The sequence below is a fragment of the Sminthopsis crassicaudata genome, chromosome 3, assembly GCF_048593235.1.
Source record: "Sminthopsis crassicaudata isolate SCR6 chromosome 3, ASM4859323v1, whole genome shotgun sequence".
NCBI lineage: Eukaryota > Metazoa > Chordata > Mammalia > Dasyuromorphia > Dasyuridae > Sminthopsis > Sminthopsis crassicaudata.
This window is the reverse complement of record NC_133619.1, coordinates 98860036-98876792: the sequence shown is the minus strand read 5'-3', so window position 1 is coordinate 98876792 and position 16757 is coordinate 98860036. Positions and strand designations below refer to the sequence as shown.

Here is a 16757-nt window from a genome sequence, read left to right as displayed (position 1 = left end):
AGCAATTAGAAAGGAATCTTTCAATCCCCATCAGTTCTCCCCTTAAACAGTTGAGACTTAAATTCAAAAAAAAAAAGAAAGAAAGAAAGAAAGAAAATATGGGACAGTGTCCTTCATTTAAGGCAAGGTTGAAGATTTTCTCCAAAGATCTTCAGTGTAGAGGGGTCCCCTCGTCTTGTTCTCCCCTCAAACCATCGCCTCCAGATGCATGTGGGAAAAGGGGCGTCGATCTCCTCTTTAACTGCTTTGAGCTGACAAGGGCCATAGAGATTTGGGGTTCCATGCCAGGAGGTGAGGCATGAGGTGTGGGGAATGGCAGGGCATCTAGGAGGTGTCCCGGTCTGTTGTCCCCAGTAAATGTTCTCCAGACTGAAAGGCCAGCTGAGAATCCAAAGTGTGAAGCCTAGAGAAAACAGATCTTGGGAACAGATTAAAAGTGAGGTGTCAACCAGGGTGGAGATGGTAACATTCAGGAGAATGGGGCCTTTAGCAAGAAATGCATCAGGTCCCTTCTGTGGGCTGCTTGTCTGATGGCCCATCTAATTATCAAATAGAAATAGGAGAAAATGCTGAGAGAAAAAGATCATTTGTACCCTAGCTCTATCACCCTTAATTTCCAGGAAAGCTAATTTCTCCTGGGGTTGGGATTAAAGGGTGTGGAGATTTAATGAACCACTGCTCTTTTGTAAGGCAGGGTTTAGGGATGGTATGTATCCCCAGTTGTCAGAGCTGCAGATCAAGATAAGAATGTGGTTTAAGCTTTTGGAAATGTTGGAAAAAACTGCTGTTTTTCTTGAAGAGAGTTAATTATTCAATAAGCAAAGATCCTGAATCTTTTCCTTCCTAGTTTCCCCACTCTTTCTGGGGGAGGGGTGAAAGGAGTCAGGGTGCACAGTATCAGCATAGCCTACCCAGCTTACCTGGCCCCTAAGGTGTTCGGGCTGTCCTGAGATAAAAGGGAAACAGGGCCAGACCTCAAATTCCTACCAGGGAGCAGGACACTGGGGGGCTAGTTCAACTCTTGTGATGTTCTGTGGTGGTGAGAAGGTAGTTCCTGCTGCTCGAATTCAGGGCAGAGACTGGGGTCTTCTAGCAGAGATTTGCATTAAAAGGGCATCTCTGCTTTTTTCTGAGTGTCTGGAGGCAGGAGTTGCCCTGAGAAGAGAACTGAGAGTCTCAGGTTAGCGAGATAAAAGGAAACCAACAGGTGTTAGAAATCAGTTTTGGTCTTATAGATCTCTATTAGTTGTCAGTTTTCCAGTAGGAGACAGATGACCAGACTAAATGTTTATTTGCCCAAGCATTTAAGATACAATGATTACATATAATCAGGCTAGAAATAGTAAGATATGACATAATTGAATTGCATTAACAATTTCTATTGACTATTGCTCTGATCTTAAAACCAGTTACATGAGGAAAAAAATGCAAGAACATAAATTTTAACCAAATATTTATCATAACCTTATATTGATAACAATAAGGAATTTTTCCCAATGAGTTCATATCCAAGTAGATATAAATCAGTTTGCTTTAAAATACCCAATGCTAATACAATCATATACAGAATGTCTAATTCCACATAAGAGAATTCAAGAAGTTAGCAGTTAAACATTTAGAAATAAATCCTACCAAAATATGGATGGCATTCACAGAAACCCAGGCTAAGTTTGAATATTGCTCTTTTTACAACCTTTTCGATTCAAAGGGGCTAGCTTCCTAACAGCAGGGAAGCCCTGTTAAGGTGGGTGGAGAGAGATTAGTTCAGTGGAGTTTATTGAGAGGCAGTAACCAGACCAATTCTATAGCTTTCATTCTCTTTAGGCGTCCCTAAGAAAGAGAGAAATACAACAAAAAGACTTATTTCGCCAGAGCTGTGCCATGACATCTCAGTGAGCAATGCTTGGCTTGAGCATAGAGCTCCGGACAGCATCAATCAAGTCCCGGGAAATTGAGCTGTCTCACCTCGCTGATATAGTGTGTGTGTGTGGGGGGGTGTTACCTCACGAACTGGAAGACTGAAAAAGAGGCAAGAGCAATATTGGAGTAGGTCTCTAGAGAGATGACATAGTCTGTGGAGACAGCATCTTGATAAGGCATTCCCATAGCTTGGGTTGGAAGAGGCATTCTGCTATTCTGAAACATAAGATCTTATCAAGTATTCTGATAAAGAGGCAGGGGGAGGTTTTGTAGAACTAAGAGGCAGGGAAACTGAGGCAGGACTGAGTCAGGATAATTAGGGAAACTGAAACAGGACAATTATAAACAAATAAACCAGACTAAAACTAGAAAATGCAAGGACTTGTGGCAAGGACCAGTTTCTCCCTGATAACCCCAGAATTATTAGCATAGAACAGCACTCCTTATTCAGAGAGACACATGCCTCCCTGTTTGATCTCTGCAGTTGGGAGACTTCTCTGCCAGAGATGGACAGTCTTTAGGTCTGTGGTCATTTGTGCATTTAATTCAGCCTCTGCTGTGTAGCAGTGCTCAAGGCGGTCATGCTGCCCTGACAGGGCACCCCAAGTCAGAGACAAAAAATGAAGTTTGAGAGCTTCATTCTCTCTCTCTCTCTCTCTCTCTCTCTCTCTCTCTCTCTCTCTCTCTCTCTCTCTCTCTCTCTACGGAGGACAGATTTCTGAGTAAATTATTCAGTTAGACCAAGAGAAAGGCTGCCCCAACCCATTAGCGTTCTGATGTCAAAATGCTGAAATAATAATTAAGGAAATGGGGTAATAGGGGTGGAGGAACAGATCAGAGCTACTGCCAGTCCTAGGACAGGTGTCTGATTTTGGTTGTTTTTAAAGAATAATCCCAAAGACTGAATAAGGGATTTCAAAGTTAAAACATTAGCTAGCCAATCATAGTCTAGCAAATTTTAAGCAAAGAGTAAAATAGTTAACAATTTGGCCTGAACTGAATAAGACCTCAGTTTTTCCCAATTTCCTGACCAGCTGAAATCTCAGTTTCCTCCCCCCCCCCCCAGCTGTTTACAGAAATTATCAGATTATACATAACAGACTAGTAAATTTCCTGAAACAGCAATAGTCGAAAAGTTTTATGCAGCAATAGTTAAAAAGGTTTATACAACAATAGTTAAAAGTTTTTCTCATACAGAACAGTAGTCAGTTTTGTGCAAGTCCCCAGTTATAATGAGTCTTAAAAAACAGATCAATTAATTTGAAAGCTGGCCTATCTCACTCAGAACCTTCTCTGTGGAAGAGAAAGCCCAAGTGACCCCTCCCTACTCTGTTAGAAGAGGCAGAGGGAGGGGGGAAGGCAGCTAGCCTTTACCTAGGACTGAGGTACTTAACGCAGAGAATAGTGGCTGAGTGGAAGACAAAAGACCCTAATTGGAGATAAGTGTCTCCTGAAGCAAGTTGGGGATTGGGCCCGTAGAGAGAGATTGGAACTCTACATAGAATTCAGGTGTTAATGTAGCCTTTCTCTAAAAGGCAGCTTGAGGGAGAGTCTATTCTTATTCTATATCCCTGACTTCCTGGACTGAAGCCAGAGTTCAGTCAAGAAAGAGACAGTTTAAGGAAACTGAGGCAGTAAAAAAAAGAAGTGTTGCACACCAGAACAGAGAAAGATTCTAGCGAGATGCCAAATTAAAAGTAGTTAAAGAGTGTTTTTTTTTTTTTTTTTAATAGTTTCAATCTCTTAATTCTCCTCCTGCTGCAGTCAGGATGAGAGAAAGATAAAAGAAACTATTTTCACTCTTGCCTGCATTCAGAATTTTGTTCCCCAGCCCAAATTACAAAGATGTCCTTTCTGAAGCTCTAGTATGGCCAGGACCAGAACTTAGAAAGGGCATCTTTTAATTGTCCCTATATGAGGGGGTATAAGGGGCATAGGATGCCAATCCAGAGAAATAAGATAGTGTACTAGGAGCTAAAAGTCCTGGATCAAGAGAAAAGTCAGGAGTTCCCACCTTCAAGGTTACTGAGACAGAGAAAGGCTTGAGCAGCTAGTTTCTAGGCTTAAGAGAGCAGGTAAGTATGCCCTGAGGCTTAGAAAGAAAATGGGCAGTTTTAAAATCCAGCCTAGAGAGCATGGTCTAATGCAGGAAACTGAGTCCTATTTTAAAATGTATGGGACAAGTTATTTCTCTGAGAGTGCTGGAAGTCTTGGCTCCTTTAAGAGCCAGGTAAAAGCTATGGGAGGGTGTTTCTAGAGATCTTGAAAAGAGTCCCCAAATCTCCCCATTGTACCCCAAGAAGGGGACAGGATAGGAGCATTTAAATGGCAGGTTAAGACACATGGGAGAGGTTGGAAAAAGAGAGAGGATGGGGGAAGGGAGAGATGTTATCTTACCCAGTGCTTCTTGGGTGGCGAAGGTGAAGGCTCATGCAGTTGGGTAGAAACACATCTCCAAATTCGCCTGATCCATGACCGTCTCCTTGTGACTCCACTATGGTGGAGTGCGAGAGGGGCTCAAACACAGATATCTTCCTCAGATGAGATCAAGGAGACTTCTGGCCTGGGACCCCCGAGAGGGATGGGGTCCTCAGAATAAAACGGCCACATGTTGGGGGGAGGGGTGAAGAGATACTCTCCCATGTGTCGGAGTTGCAGCCTGTGGGCAGGCTTTTCTGGTGAGATAAAGGGATTAGAAATGCCTTGGCTCTAGAAGCGGTCTCTAGAGACAGAGTGAGACTTAAGAGAGACTTAGTCTCCAAGGGAGACTTTGCTCGCACCCCAAACCTGGTTTGGGTGCCCTATGTTTTAGAGATAGAGTGAGATGAGGGTAGGAATACAGATATTCTTCCCAGAAACTGCTCAATACTGCTGAGGACAAAAATTGGTTCTGAGAGACCTGAAAAGGTTAAGGTTAGTTTTGGGGGTAACAATTTTCAGGGTCCCCGGGAGGGGTACCAACTAATGAGGGAAAGGAAAGGGGGAACCCTATTTCTCGGCGCATAGACAATCCCATGAGGCACAGTGTCCCCTGTAAAATGAATTTAAAGGCCCAAAAACCTAGATTGATAAATAAAAGGTTTATTATAGGAATTTGGAAGTAAAGTTCAGTTACAAAGACGCCAGGGCCCGAGGTGGCTGCTGGGCAGGCAGGAACTCTTACATGACTGGAAGAATACCATGTGTTGGCTGGGAGGGCTCCTGTGAAGAGGGCTCCGGCTTGGCCCTTTTTATATCTAGAAGATGATGGGCGGTACCCCTAAGTTCTCGGTGGGCTTTTTAGTTAGCTCAGATCAGGTGAGGGCTGGGGGAAGCTGAGCTGATGGTGGGGGCTGAGTCCGGATATTCAAAGGGTGCCTTTGACCAGGATTTGTGAATCAAGGTCAGCCATGGGTTGGGCAATTAAAAAGGAATCTTTCAATCCCCATCAGTTTGTTTTTTACCTATGGGACTTAGTCAAATGCCAGAGCTGAGAATAGGAGATTAAAAGAGGGAAAAAAAAAAAAAAAAAAGGAAAGTATACATCTCTAAAATGGGATAGAAAATAAATATGTAAGTTGTCTATCAAAGTTGCCAAGATATTTTGTTATCTAGAGTGGTTTCACATCTAGGAATGTATATATTCCTTCTATACATTCTGTATATTCCTTCTATTTGTTATTCATTGGCTTTGTTATTCATTGATAGCCTTTCTAATGGAGGAATATACAATGACAACACCTGTTCTATATGCAGATCACATTTGAATACACTTTCATGAAGATGACAACTGGATTAGTTCTAATATCACCTAAAAATAGATCTAAATATACTGTTTTCAAACAAACTATAGGTTTAGGAATCCTATACTATTTAAATGTATCAGATCAGCATTGTATTGCTGCAAATGAAACAAAAAGCCAGAATAAAAGTACTTGTCCTAAGGAATTACAGTATCTAGTATTTGAGTTTATTATTTGGCACAAAATAATACATAGTCAACCAAAACTTGAATGTGTCCTTTGTGGAAATATTTTGTGAAAGAAAAATGGGAAACTAGCCATGCTTTCTTGATATCTGAAGATAAAATGTTCAGAAAGAAAAATGAGCCAATTGATTTCTTAAATGAAAATTTCTTGAGTTAAAAACTAAAAGCAGTTTCTTTAAAAAGGGTTTATTATTTTAAAAACATTCAATTCAAGGACTTCTGTTATATAAGGTCCTCAATATCGCTTTCAGCAATAGACTTTCAGTCTTTTTGACAATAATTAAATCAAAATAATGAATTTTTTTTTTCCTGATGCGTCGTCACAATGCTTCAATGTGAGGATAAGAAAATTAAAATGAAACAATAGAAGTTATTGGTTTTGTTTAGAAAAATTTTTATTGCATGCATATTTCAATGTAGATATAATATAATAGAATGAATAGTATATTGCTGTTAATATAAGTTGAAATCTTGTCCTGTAGCACATAGTAGCTGCTAATGTTGGCCAGGCCACTTCATTCTTAGTGTTTATAAGTAAATATTTTAAGTTCATGATGAGAGATCTGTGTTTGGAGAATAAATTTTCTATACTGAGGAAATATATGGCATCCTACCCCCTAAAATGTACTTAAATATATTGGATTCATATTCTCATCAAAGGGAATAGATTGCAGCACACCTCTATCTGCTTGTCCAGTATAGCTTTTGTCTGTGTCCACTGAAAACTGACCCTGTTTACAGAGCTACTCAATAAGTCAAATGCTTTCCTCTTTATCTCTTGACATTATCTGGATAAAAATGGAGCATATACACCATCACCATCCTTTTAAAAAATTATTATTTTTATCCTTTCATTTTCATTACATTTTGCTTTTTTCTTTTCTGTTCGTGCTTTTAAAATCAAGATTTAACTTTTAATTTAATATCTACTTTACATATTTACTGTACTATTTGAGGTATTTTTTTTTTGGTTGTGATTTTAATTTTATTATAGCAGAACATGAAATCATTAGTGAATTTTTTTCCAAAACAAGTAATTCCAACAAAATCTATTATTTAGTCCATTCTTCCACATATGTATGCTTTCTCTAGTCTTTTTCTTTTTTATTCTGTCTAGAATATTGACCAAGATGGTGAAAATTTTAAAATTAAATCTATTTAACTGTAGACAAAGAAGACAATTGCTAATGTAAAATTAACTTATGCTTTCTTTTTTTTATGGCATCATCATCTTCCATACACCTTGACATTAACATGTTTCAGCTTATATATCCACCATCACCTCTCCAATCCTTTATGTAATATTTATTTTTAATTCTTCAGTCATTTTCTACAGTTATTAATATCTTCTACTTTTGGGCATGTTATTTTCCCTAGAATAATTTTACAGATTTTCTTATTCAGTCTGTTTTGGCATATAACTCTAAAGTGTGTGTTTATGGAAGTTTAGCAGATAACTGTGTTTTACAGGAAGTTAGTTCTTTACTGTGTGTTTGTAACATAGTTATGCTAGCTTAGAAACCCCTTTTCCCCTTAGAGCAGATTTTTGATAATTTTTATTATAATATTTTCCAATTAATGAAAGAATTGATATTTTTGAAGATGTGAGTGAAATATTTTTGATCTGATGGTGGAATTGCTTATGAGTATTTAGTCTGCTCTTACGTTATATATCACCATTGAAAATTTCCCAATTTGAAATTTCTTTGGCAAGCTATCATAAACTAGAAAGTACCCCTATATTTGAAAATAATATCCTGGTCATTAGATACTCCTAGAAATCAGCAGGAGCAATTTTCATTTCATGAGCTTACCATTATGACAATTTTTAAAGATCTGCTTTATCATTGCTTTGTTTTGAACACCTTCTAGCTTTTTTTATCTTTTTTTTTTTTTCATTTTAAAAAATAATAGAGATATAGGAATAATCATCTTCCTCTTTCCGCTGTGGGAAGTTTGATATTTGTTTGATTGTTTGTTTGTTTTATTAAACTGTAATCCACTATGGAATTGGAATATCTCATTTTTAGATATAGAACAAAATTAATGATATTACTGAATTAGAATTCTATAACAAAGTTCTATTCTGTTGCACAATACTTCATCCTACTCACAGATATTTCCAGCATTTTGTTGGAGTTAGATCATGACTATCATATTTTCACAGCCTTGAGCACTTAAATTGGCATTGACTGGTGAATGCTTTCTGTTTTCTTCTTGTGCCTTTCTGAGATAGGTTCAATTCAAAACCGATCTAGCTTTAGGCCATTGCAATAGCCCAGCAATTTACCAAGGGTCATTTTTTTATGTCATTGGCTCTTAATTTTTCTTTTCTTATTGTGAACCTCTTTTTGAGGGTGAAAACAATCTTTAACTATTCTTTCATTACAAAAGAATAATTCCTGTTTATTTGTTAAGGTGTCCTTTGATTAATTACATTTTCTGTTATCTGACCCTTCTCAATTCATGTTTCAGGACATAGAAAATCTGAATAATTTGGGTACCACCTCTTAAAAGTTCACAATATAATATGAAGAGCAAACAAATGAGACAAAATTTGATTTTAATTCTTTTAAAAGACTGTTTTGTTCTTCCTTTGTTCACATTTCCTCTTCTTACTTTAACCTATTGATGATTGCTTTTGAAAATTTGAAAGTAGGGCTCAATTACTTTGTTTCTTTTAGAACTTTTTAGAACTTTTAGAACTAGGTAATTGTAGCAGTGCTTGTGGATAGGTATCACTATGCAGTTTAGTATCTTGGATTCATTGGTCAAGTTTATTTAAAGTAAATAATATGTATGTGTTTTTAAATAAATGCTGCTTGGGTGCTAGTTTATCACACCCTTGCATATTGCTCCCATCTATAAATGTTCCTCATGAGGGGCCTACTAATATTTTAAATAGCACTTGATAGTTGCTACTCTGGGTCAGATTTCTGTGCCTCACTTGTTAATAAAATTGCCTTCTAGAATCTTGTTTGAATCATCAGACCTATTTTGCCGCTATCTAATGACCTCATACTGCTTTCTTTACTTTCTAATTTTTTAGCTTTTGGAAATTTCCTTTAATACGTGGATACATAGATAGATAGATAGATAGATAGATAGATAGATAGATAGATAGATAGATAGATATAGAAATATATATATATGTATATGTCTTCAAAATTGTTCACACATTCAAGAACTTCTTTTTATCCTAATTCATTTGTCTCTTCTTTACATCCCATTTTCCTTTAGTGGCAAACTAATTTTATCTCACCAAAATACTCATATCCAGTAACATTGAATTTCAGCTATCTACCATCTCAATAAATCTAATAGAACTAATTCTTTGAATCCCAAATATTTCTTTTATTCACTCTTAGAACACTCAATTTCCAGGTGGCTGCCACCTGGAAATTGCACAGAGTTTGAAATTTTCAAATGAATCTATGCCATAATGAGCAGTAGTATTTTTCAAAGGCTCAGTTAACCTCCTCATACTATCACCTTCAGAAAATACTAATTAAAAATTTATTAGCAAGTTGGATCTGTTTTAAGTATTTGTTATTAGTACTTATAATTACAGAGGCAAAATATGAAAATATTAATTTTAAGATAACATTAATATTTAAAAACTTGTATGGGATGGAATAAATTCAACATATAGCGTGTTTAATTTTCTAGATTATTATATAGATGTGATGTGATTGGGAAAAATAGAATTAATTTATCTTACATGTGTATGTACTCATTTAATATCTATTTATATTTGAAATAAATTTTAATTTCTCTTATGGTTCAATTCAACAAATTTCTACTAAGAGCATACATGGTGATAGGGACTGTCATAGAGCTTGAGTATTTAAAGACAATATTAAATAGTCTTTGTTCTAAAGGAGCTTCGGTTCCTCACTGAAATCATCTGACCCTTCTACTTTTCTCTTATGTAGAGAAATCTGAGTTTTAGTCAAGCTTTTTCTTTCCTTGTTGTAATTCTTCTTTTGTTCCTTATGCTAATTTGATATAAAGTGAATTTTGGTGTGTTTATTTTCTTGCTCAGATATAGATGGCCAGAAATATTCTCTTTAGGGTTACTTTTTACCTTCAGTTTATTTATTTCTCAAGCATCAATAGTAATTTTTTTTGGTGGATAATGAATTGTTATTTTATACTTTATATTTCTTTGACTCATTTGTGTATTGTTTCTCTCCCCTCATATCATGACAAGATAATTTGTACTTGCTTAGAGATGAGGAGTGAGGAGGCAATGGGAGGACTAGATGACTTCTTGCTGGTTCTGGTATAGAGATACCTTATGGATATAGGTATAGGGCCATATTAATTTACTAGTAAGAGTCTGTGCAATTTAAAAATTCTCCAATTCTGTGATGGTAGCAAACCATAAAGTAAGCATTTCATTAAAATCACTTTTAATCTTTAGAAAACAAAACTTTCAAACTATAGCTGCATTGAAAATAGTAAAATATATGAAGTTAGATGACACAGAAAATAGAATATTTTCTACAGTCAAGAACACCCGAGTGAGTTTGAATTATGGCAAAAACAGTTAACGTCTCTCTCAGCTTCAATTTCCTCCTCTGTAAAATAAGAATGAATATGGCAAAACTGTTGTGAAGATCATATGAGTTGACATATGCAAAGTGCTTTGCAAACCTAACAGTGTTATACAATTAGCTGTTATTATTGCTAGCTATGATTATTGTTTTTGTATTGTTGTTTTTAAAGTGAACACTTGAGTAAATCTAACATTTGCTATATCTAAATGAAACTTTGAGTTGATAGTTCCAAGATAATATATAACCAAAAACTAGGAGCTGAGATATATCTTTATTGTTTAGCTAATTGTGTTTATGTATGCTTAATCAGTTTTTCTTTGTAATGTTTTCCCTTAAAATTGAAAGGCATCTATAATTATTGAGAGAAATATTTTTTAAATTATTAGTACAGTTAATGATAACATAATATTTCAACTCAGAGAAAGGAATGAAAAGGGAAATAATGTTGTTAGTATAGGGAAAATATTCTATCTCTGTGACCTAATTAGATTCTCTGCCTCAAATTTCTCTCTTCAATCTATTCTTCAGTTGGCTATCAAAACAATTTTTCTAAAGCTCAGGTCTGACCCAAGTCATTTTTAATAATGTTCAATAGATCTCTCTTACATTCATGATCAAACATAAGTTTTTCTCTTTGATATTTCAGATATTTTTCATCCATGTCTCTTATTCCTATCCTATCTGGGATCACTTCTTAATTTCTCCTTGTCTAAAACATCATTCAGGACTCATCAATATCTGGAATGTTTTCTCAGTTCAAGTCCCACTTTCTTCAAGAGGTCTTTCCCTCTAAGATTACCATTCATATATTCTATATATCTTATATTTATCTAGTTATTTGCCTGTTGTCATACCCATTAGATTTTGAGCCTTTGTTTTTGCCTTTGTTTGCATCCTAGAAATTAACCTCATCGCTGGAATATAGTAAAAACTGAATAAATGCTTGTGGCCTTTAAAATTCTTTTTTTTATAGACAAATGCGCAGTAATATCAAGTGCCATAGTTGGTCAAATTCTTAAACAACTCCTATTTTTTTTTTTTTAAGATTATACAGAATCAAATAAGAATGTTCCTACACATTGTTTGTTCAACTTACAAAAGAATAGTTTTATAAGTCCTTTACGTACTATCCTACAGATTAAAAAACACACACAATAGTACAGGACATTAAGAAAAAACTTAGGTTTGTTTAGTTTTAGTATTATATCTGTATTTCCTTCATATTTAAGTAGTTTATATGGAAATCGATTTGTCTGGTTGCTGGCATTTTAGGAATAAATGTAGAATTATAAGCTTTTCTTATAATAATGAATAGCATGTCTAAGTGAATATTTACCAAAGAAATTAGTACTTGTATTCAGTTTGATTCAAGTATTTGTAAACTTTAATGGACTTAAAACAAAACAAAACAAAGCACTAAACCAACTGAATCCTAAAGGTATAAATGGAAGACATATATAATTTATGTTTATGGTTGCCTTAAATAAAAAGATCATTACTTTCTTTAATGTTATATGCCTAATGTTTAAAATCTTTATTATGAGACAAAAACTAAAAATATATTGTTCATGGGATTGTTTTTCATCTTCCTGTTAAATATTTTTAGTGCTTTGATTTTAGTTTAATTCACAGTCCAAATATACCACTTTTTAATTTAATTTAATTATTATAGCTTTTTATTTACAAGGTATATGCATGGGTAATTTTACAACACTGACAATTGCCAAGCCTTTTGTTCCAATTTTTCCCCTCCTTTTCCTCATTCCCCTCCCCCAGATGGCAGGTTGACCAATACATGTTTCATATGTTAAAGTATAAATTTAACACAATATATGTATACATGTCCAAACAGTTATTTTGCTATACAAAAAGAATCAGACTTTGAAACAGTGTACCATTAGCCTGTGAAGGAAATCAAAAATGCAGGCTGATAAAAATAGGGGTATTGGGAATTCTATGTAGTGATTCATAGTCATCCCCCAGAGTTCTTTCGCTAGACATAACTGGTTCAGTTCATTACTGCTCTGTTGGAACTGATTTGGTTCATCTCATTGTTGAAGATGGTCATGTCTATCAGAATTGATATAGTATTGCTGCTCATTTCATTCAGCATCAGTTTGTATAAGTCTCTCCAGGACTTTCAGAAATCATTTTGTTGCTCATTTATTACAGAACAAACTGATTTTGTTAAAATGCAATATTGATTCTATTCAGTAAACTCTTAAGAGGTTAATTCTTGCCTCCAAGATCAAATATAAATCTCTTTTTGGCTTTTAAAATCTATAACAACTTTGCCTTTTCCTATCTTTTCAGTCTTCTTATGCTTTACTCATTTCCATTTAATGCATCATCTATCTATACTTCTTTCCACTCTTTGCAAAAACTTATTTCCTTACTTGTTGCTTTTTTATAGTGTCTTTCTCTCAATACTTAATAGCATCTATCATTCATATATATATATTTATATATATATATACATATACATATATATATATATACACATATAGTAAATATATTATATAAAATACTTTGTAGGATTTTGATATTAGAGTATACTATAATGATATAATTTATAATATATATTACATAAGATGTGATTATATAATATATAATGATATAGTATAATAATATACTATATATTATATATAGGTTTAGAGTATATTGTATAGTATAAATATACTATGTAGGATTTTACAAATTCTACTTTTACAGACCATTACTATTACCTGTCAGCTTCCCTCTATTGTTATTATATATTTTCTTTGTACATAGTAAATTTGCTTCTTTGTTATCTTATTAGAATAAAGATAGAAACTATATTTTTGTTATTCTTTGTATTCCCAACACTTGGCACAGTGCTGGTCACATAGTCACCATATTATAAAGCACTAGAGCAAGCAGCTTCCTTTGAGTAATACTGTAAGAAGTCAGGCACCAAAATATTGAAAAGTGAGAGAAAGAAGAAAGAATTGATGCAAAGAGGACAGGTAACTTTTTCTATGGATGTGGTTAAGAAAAAAACTCAACAAATAAGGCAGCAGTTAAGAGAAGGCTTCACTTAAGACTTTTTTTCACCTGAGATATTTTTATGTATACCCTGGCTATACAAAATAGATACAGAGATCAAACATTAACTGATAATAAATTATAATTTTTCCATCCTCCACATTCAGCTATAAGACCCTATATTGGGTTGGGACCCACAAAGATGCTGGTATTCAATGGATATTCAATTTTTATAAAGGTTTTGTTCTTGTTTTTTATTTTTATTTTTTTGTCAATGGGGAAGACTGCTACTTTTGTAAATTATCAAGGAAGGATTTAGTAGAAATTAAAGATTTGAGTGAGATCAGAAATAATAGTGTGGGCCTTCAACTCTACTAATGATTTCATTTTTTTTTCCTACTTTGATTAACTTGGAAAATAATTTTTTTGAAAAATGGCATTTTTCATGTCAATATTTTCTAAATTTCTTCTAACATTTTAAAATGGGATTATTTCATGATTACATAGAACATATACTCTTATGGATCTTAGAAGTAAATAATTAATCTTCAATCAGCTTTGTAATTTTTCCTCTTTTACCATATGTAAAGCTACTTATTTTACTGTTAACTGTTTTTATACATATTAACTGTTTTTATACATACTGTATCTTCTAGAACACTGTATTTATTAGCTAATGTAATTTCCCTGATGTTGAGATCTTTAATTATACCATATTTTAGTCTCTGTAGAAAACCTGGAGAAGAATTTGAAACAGATGGGGAGGCAACTTCAGCAGCTTGAGAAGGATTTGGATTCCTTTCCTTCCCCTGAGGACAAGCATGACAAGTTTCTAACAAAGATGTCCATATCCTTTTGACAGTTCCATAATTTAAAACATATCAGTCAAATAGTTTAAAGATTTATTAAGATTTTCAAATTTATTTGCATGACCTATATGCAAATTTTTGCATTCTTTGTAAGTTTTCCCCCTTTCATTACTATAAAGTAATTGACCAAACATTCAAAGCCACATGTTAATCATCAAAGTGCAAAATACTGATGAGTATCTCACGATATCCTTGGAATAGCTGGGGAAATACTCTTATTTTTTCCCCCTTTAACATGTCTTTTCTTTCTGTCTTGGCCTTGAGTACTGGTATGAATTAAAATAACATTCAAATCATATTTATTCACTATGAATATAAAAACATGGTAAGGTTTATTCTACTGTTGGAATTTTTTTGAAAGAAAAAAAAAAGTCATGGGGCTTTATATGTCCACTCTTAATGATATGAGTTAGGATCAAAATATTGTAAATCTCTTATTTTTGAGAAAATTCAGATTATACTTCATAAATCCTTTTCAATTTTCAGATTTCAGTGATTTCCATCAAAATTCCTACTTTGACAATCATTTTCAGTCCTTTTAAAGTTGGACTTTAAAAAACCAGCTGAACAAAATTATATATAAACAACAAAACTTAACACTCTTTCTATGAGTTGTAAGTGTTCCTTTTAAGTTTTTTGTTTGTCATCACTAACTTTGTAATTAATATGGTGAGATGATGTTTTAAACCAATTTTAAACTAATATTAGCTAAATTGTAAGTGGTGTTATGAAATGGACTGATAGATAATATTACCTTTTATGGTACAATAGAGTATTTCTTTATTATACTAAAATTCTACATGGACTTTTCTTCTACGAATTCTTTATGAAGACCTTCTTTAGAAATTGAGTTTTTATAAACAGATATATACCTTTTTTTTTTTTTTTTTTTAAAGCGAGTCACTTAAAAAGAAATGCATAATTTCTCTCCTTAGTCTTCCATCCTTCATAATTTCCAACGAATTATAAAATCACAATGTAGTTAATCATTTCAATTGTGAATGATTTTGATTTCAATTTCTTCACTGGCCTTTCTCACAATATTATAGAATGTATTCTAAAAATAAATGATTGTTTTCTTTAGACTCTTTTCTGCTCTAGGTCCATATGAAATAGGGTTCCCTTACTATGATAAAATCACACAATTACATTTCCAAAAAAGATTTTTATATTGCATTTATTATATTGTTTCATAAGTTACACATTCTGCATGCTTCCTTCACTTTATTTGGCATTAGGGTAAGGTATTTGTTATAAACATGACAGCATAGTATCATTAATGATTTTTATTTAAATTATATTGTCACATTTAAATATTCATCTAAAGCATTTAGCTATTATTTTAATCATTAACTACAGCCATCTGAAGTAGTCATATTCACCTGTTATTTCTCCCTGTGGGCAGTTAGCAACTTAGAAAGAGTAGACTTGCATGTGGCTTTTCGTAATGCTTTGTGAGTGTATTAATTTAAAAGCCCCAATTTCAGGAAAAGAGGAGCTGTAATAAATTGCTAACGAGAGGAAGTTTGATGTAAAGGTTAGTGAATCTTACTTGGCATAATGAAGTCTGGATCTATCCATTCGTATTAATATGATGTGGGAAGCTTTGAATGATGTTTATATTTTGAAAGGCATGCAACTCATAAAAAGCAACCAGCATGCAATCAGACCAGGAAACATAATGCTTTGTTGGAAACAATTTTTCATTCTGAGTACAATTATATTTCATGGACAAGCAAACAACTATATCCTGTCGCTAAATATCCCAACCTAGAAGCCTCTAATGAACTGATTAACATTCTCGTATCTTTTGGAAGTCAGATATGTGAACAGTTGGTGCACTTTCATATTGACAAAGCTTATAATCATAAATATTCTTGCAGACTTCAGATTGCTCTAGTTTGCTGTTCATCTTAGTTAGACAAACTAGTCTAAAAGCAATTAAATCTATTTACTGAAAAGCCTTGTTTACTTTCGGAATGGCAAAGAAGTGAGACTTAGAATATTAAATGTAATTGTGTAGACCATACCAGAATGGCAAATTATTTGATTTTCTTTGACCTTGTAAATAAAGGAATTAGGGGATCAAAAAAAAAAAACTTAAGTATACATGTAGTTAGCCAAGTTTAGATAAATAACTTTCATACTGTCTGTTAGGATTTAAGTTTGAGTATTTTTTTAAATATAGTTAAGTATAGTATATATCAAATATGTGATTTAAGAATGTGTTGAAAATCGGAATTATGAAAGCAGTACTTTACATAAATTAGTGCAATGAAATTACAATAATCTCTTAAATTTGTATGTAGTTTAATTCATACTAAGAAGGATTCCATCAGCTATAACTTCTAAATCATTTTTTGAAGAAATAGCTTAAAAATCTTACAGACATTTTTCTCTATGGAATTTAGTTATAGTACAAATTTTTTTAAT

At 33.6% G+C, this 16757-nt stretch overlaps 1 protein-coding gene across 2 annotated transcripts in view; it reads left to right on the top strand.

Annotated features, from left to right (window-relative positions):
* DIAPH3 (diaphanous related formin 3) overlaps positions 1-16757 on the top strand; it is a 424016-nt gene that overhangs the window by 241187 nt on the left and 166072 nt on the right. For both annotated transcript variants that reach the window (XM_074299215.1, XM_074299214.1), the window contains one exon: positions 14178-14303. In XM_074299215.1, the coding sequence (XP_074155316.1) occupies positions 14178-14303 (126 nt within the window). The remainder of the gene's footprint in view (positions 1-14177; positions 14304-16757) is intronic.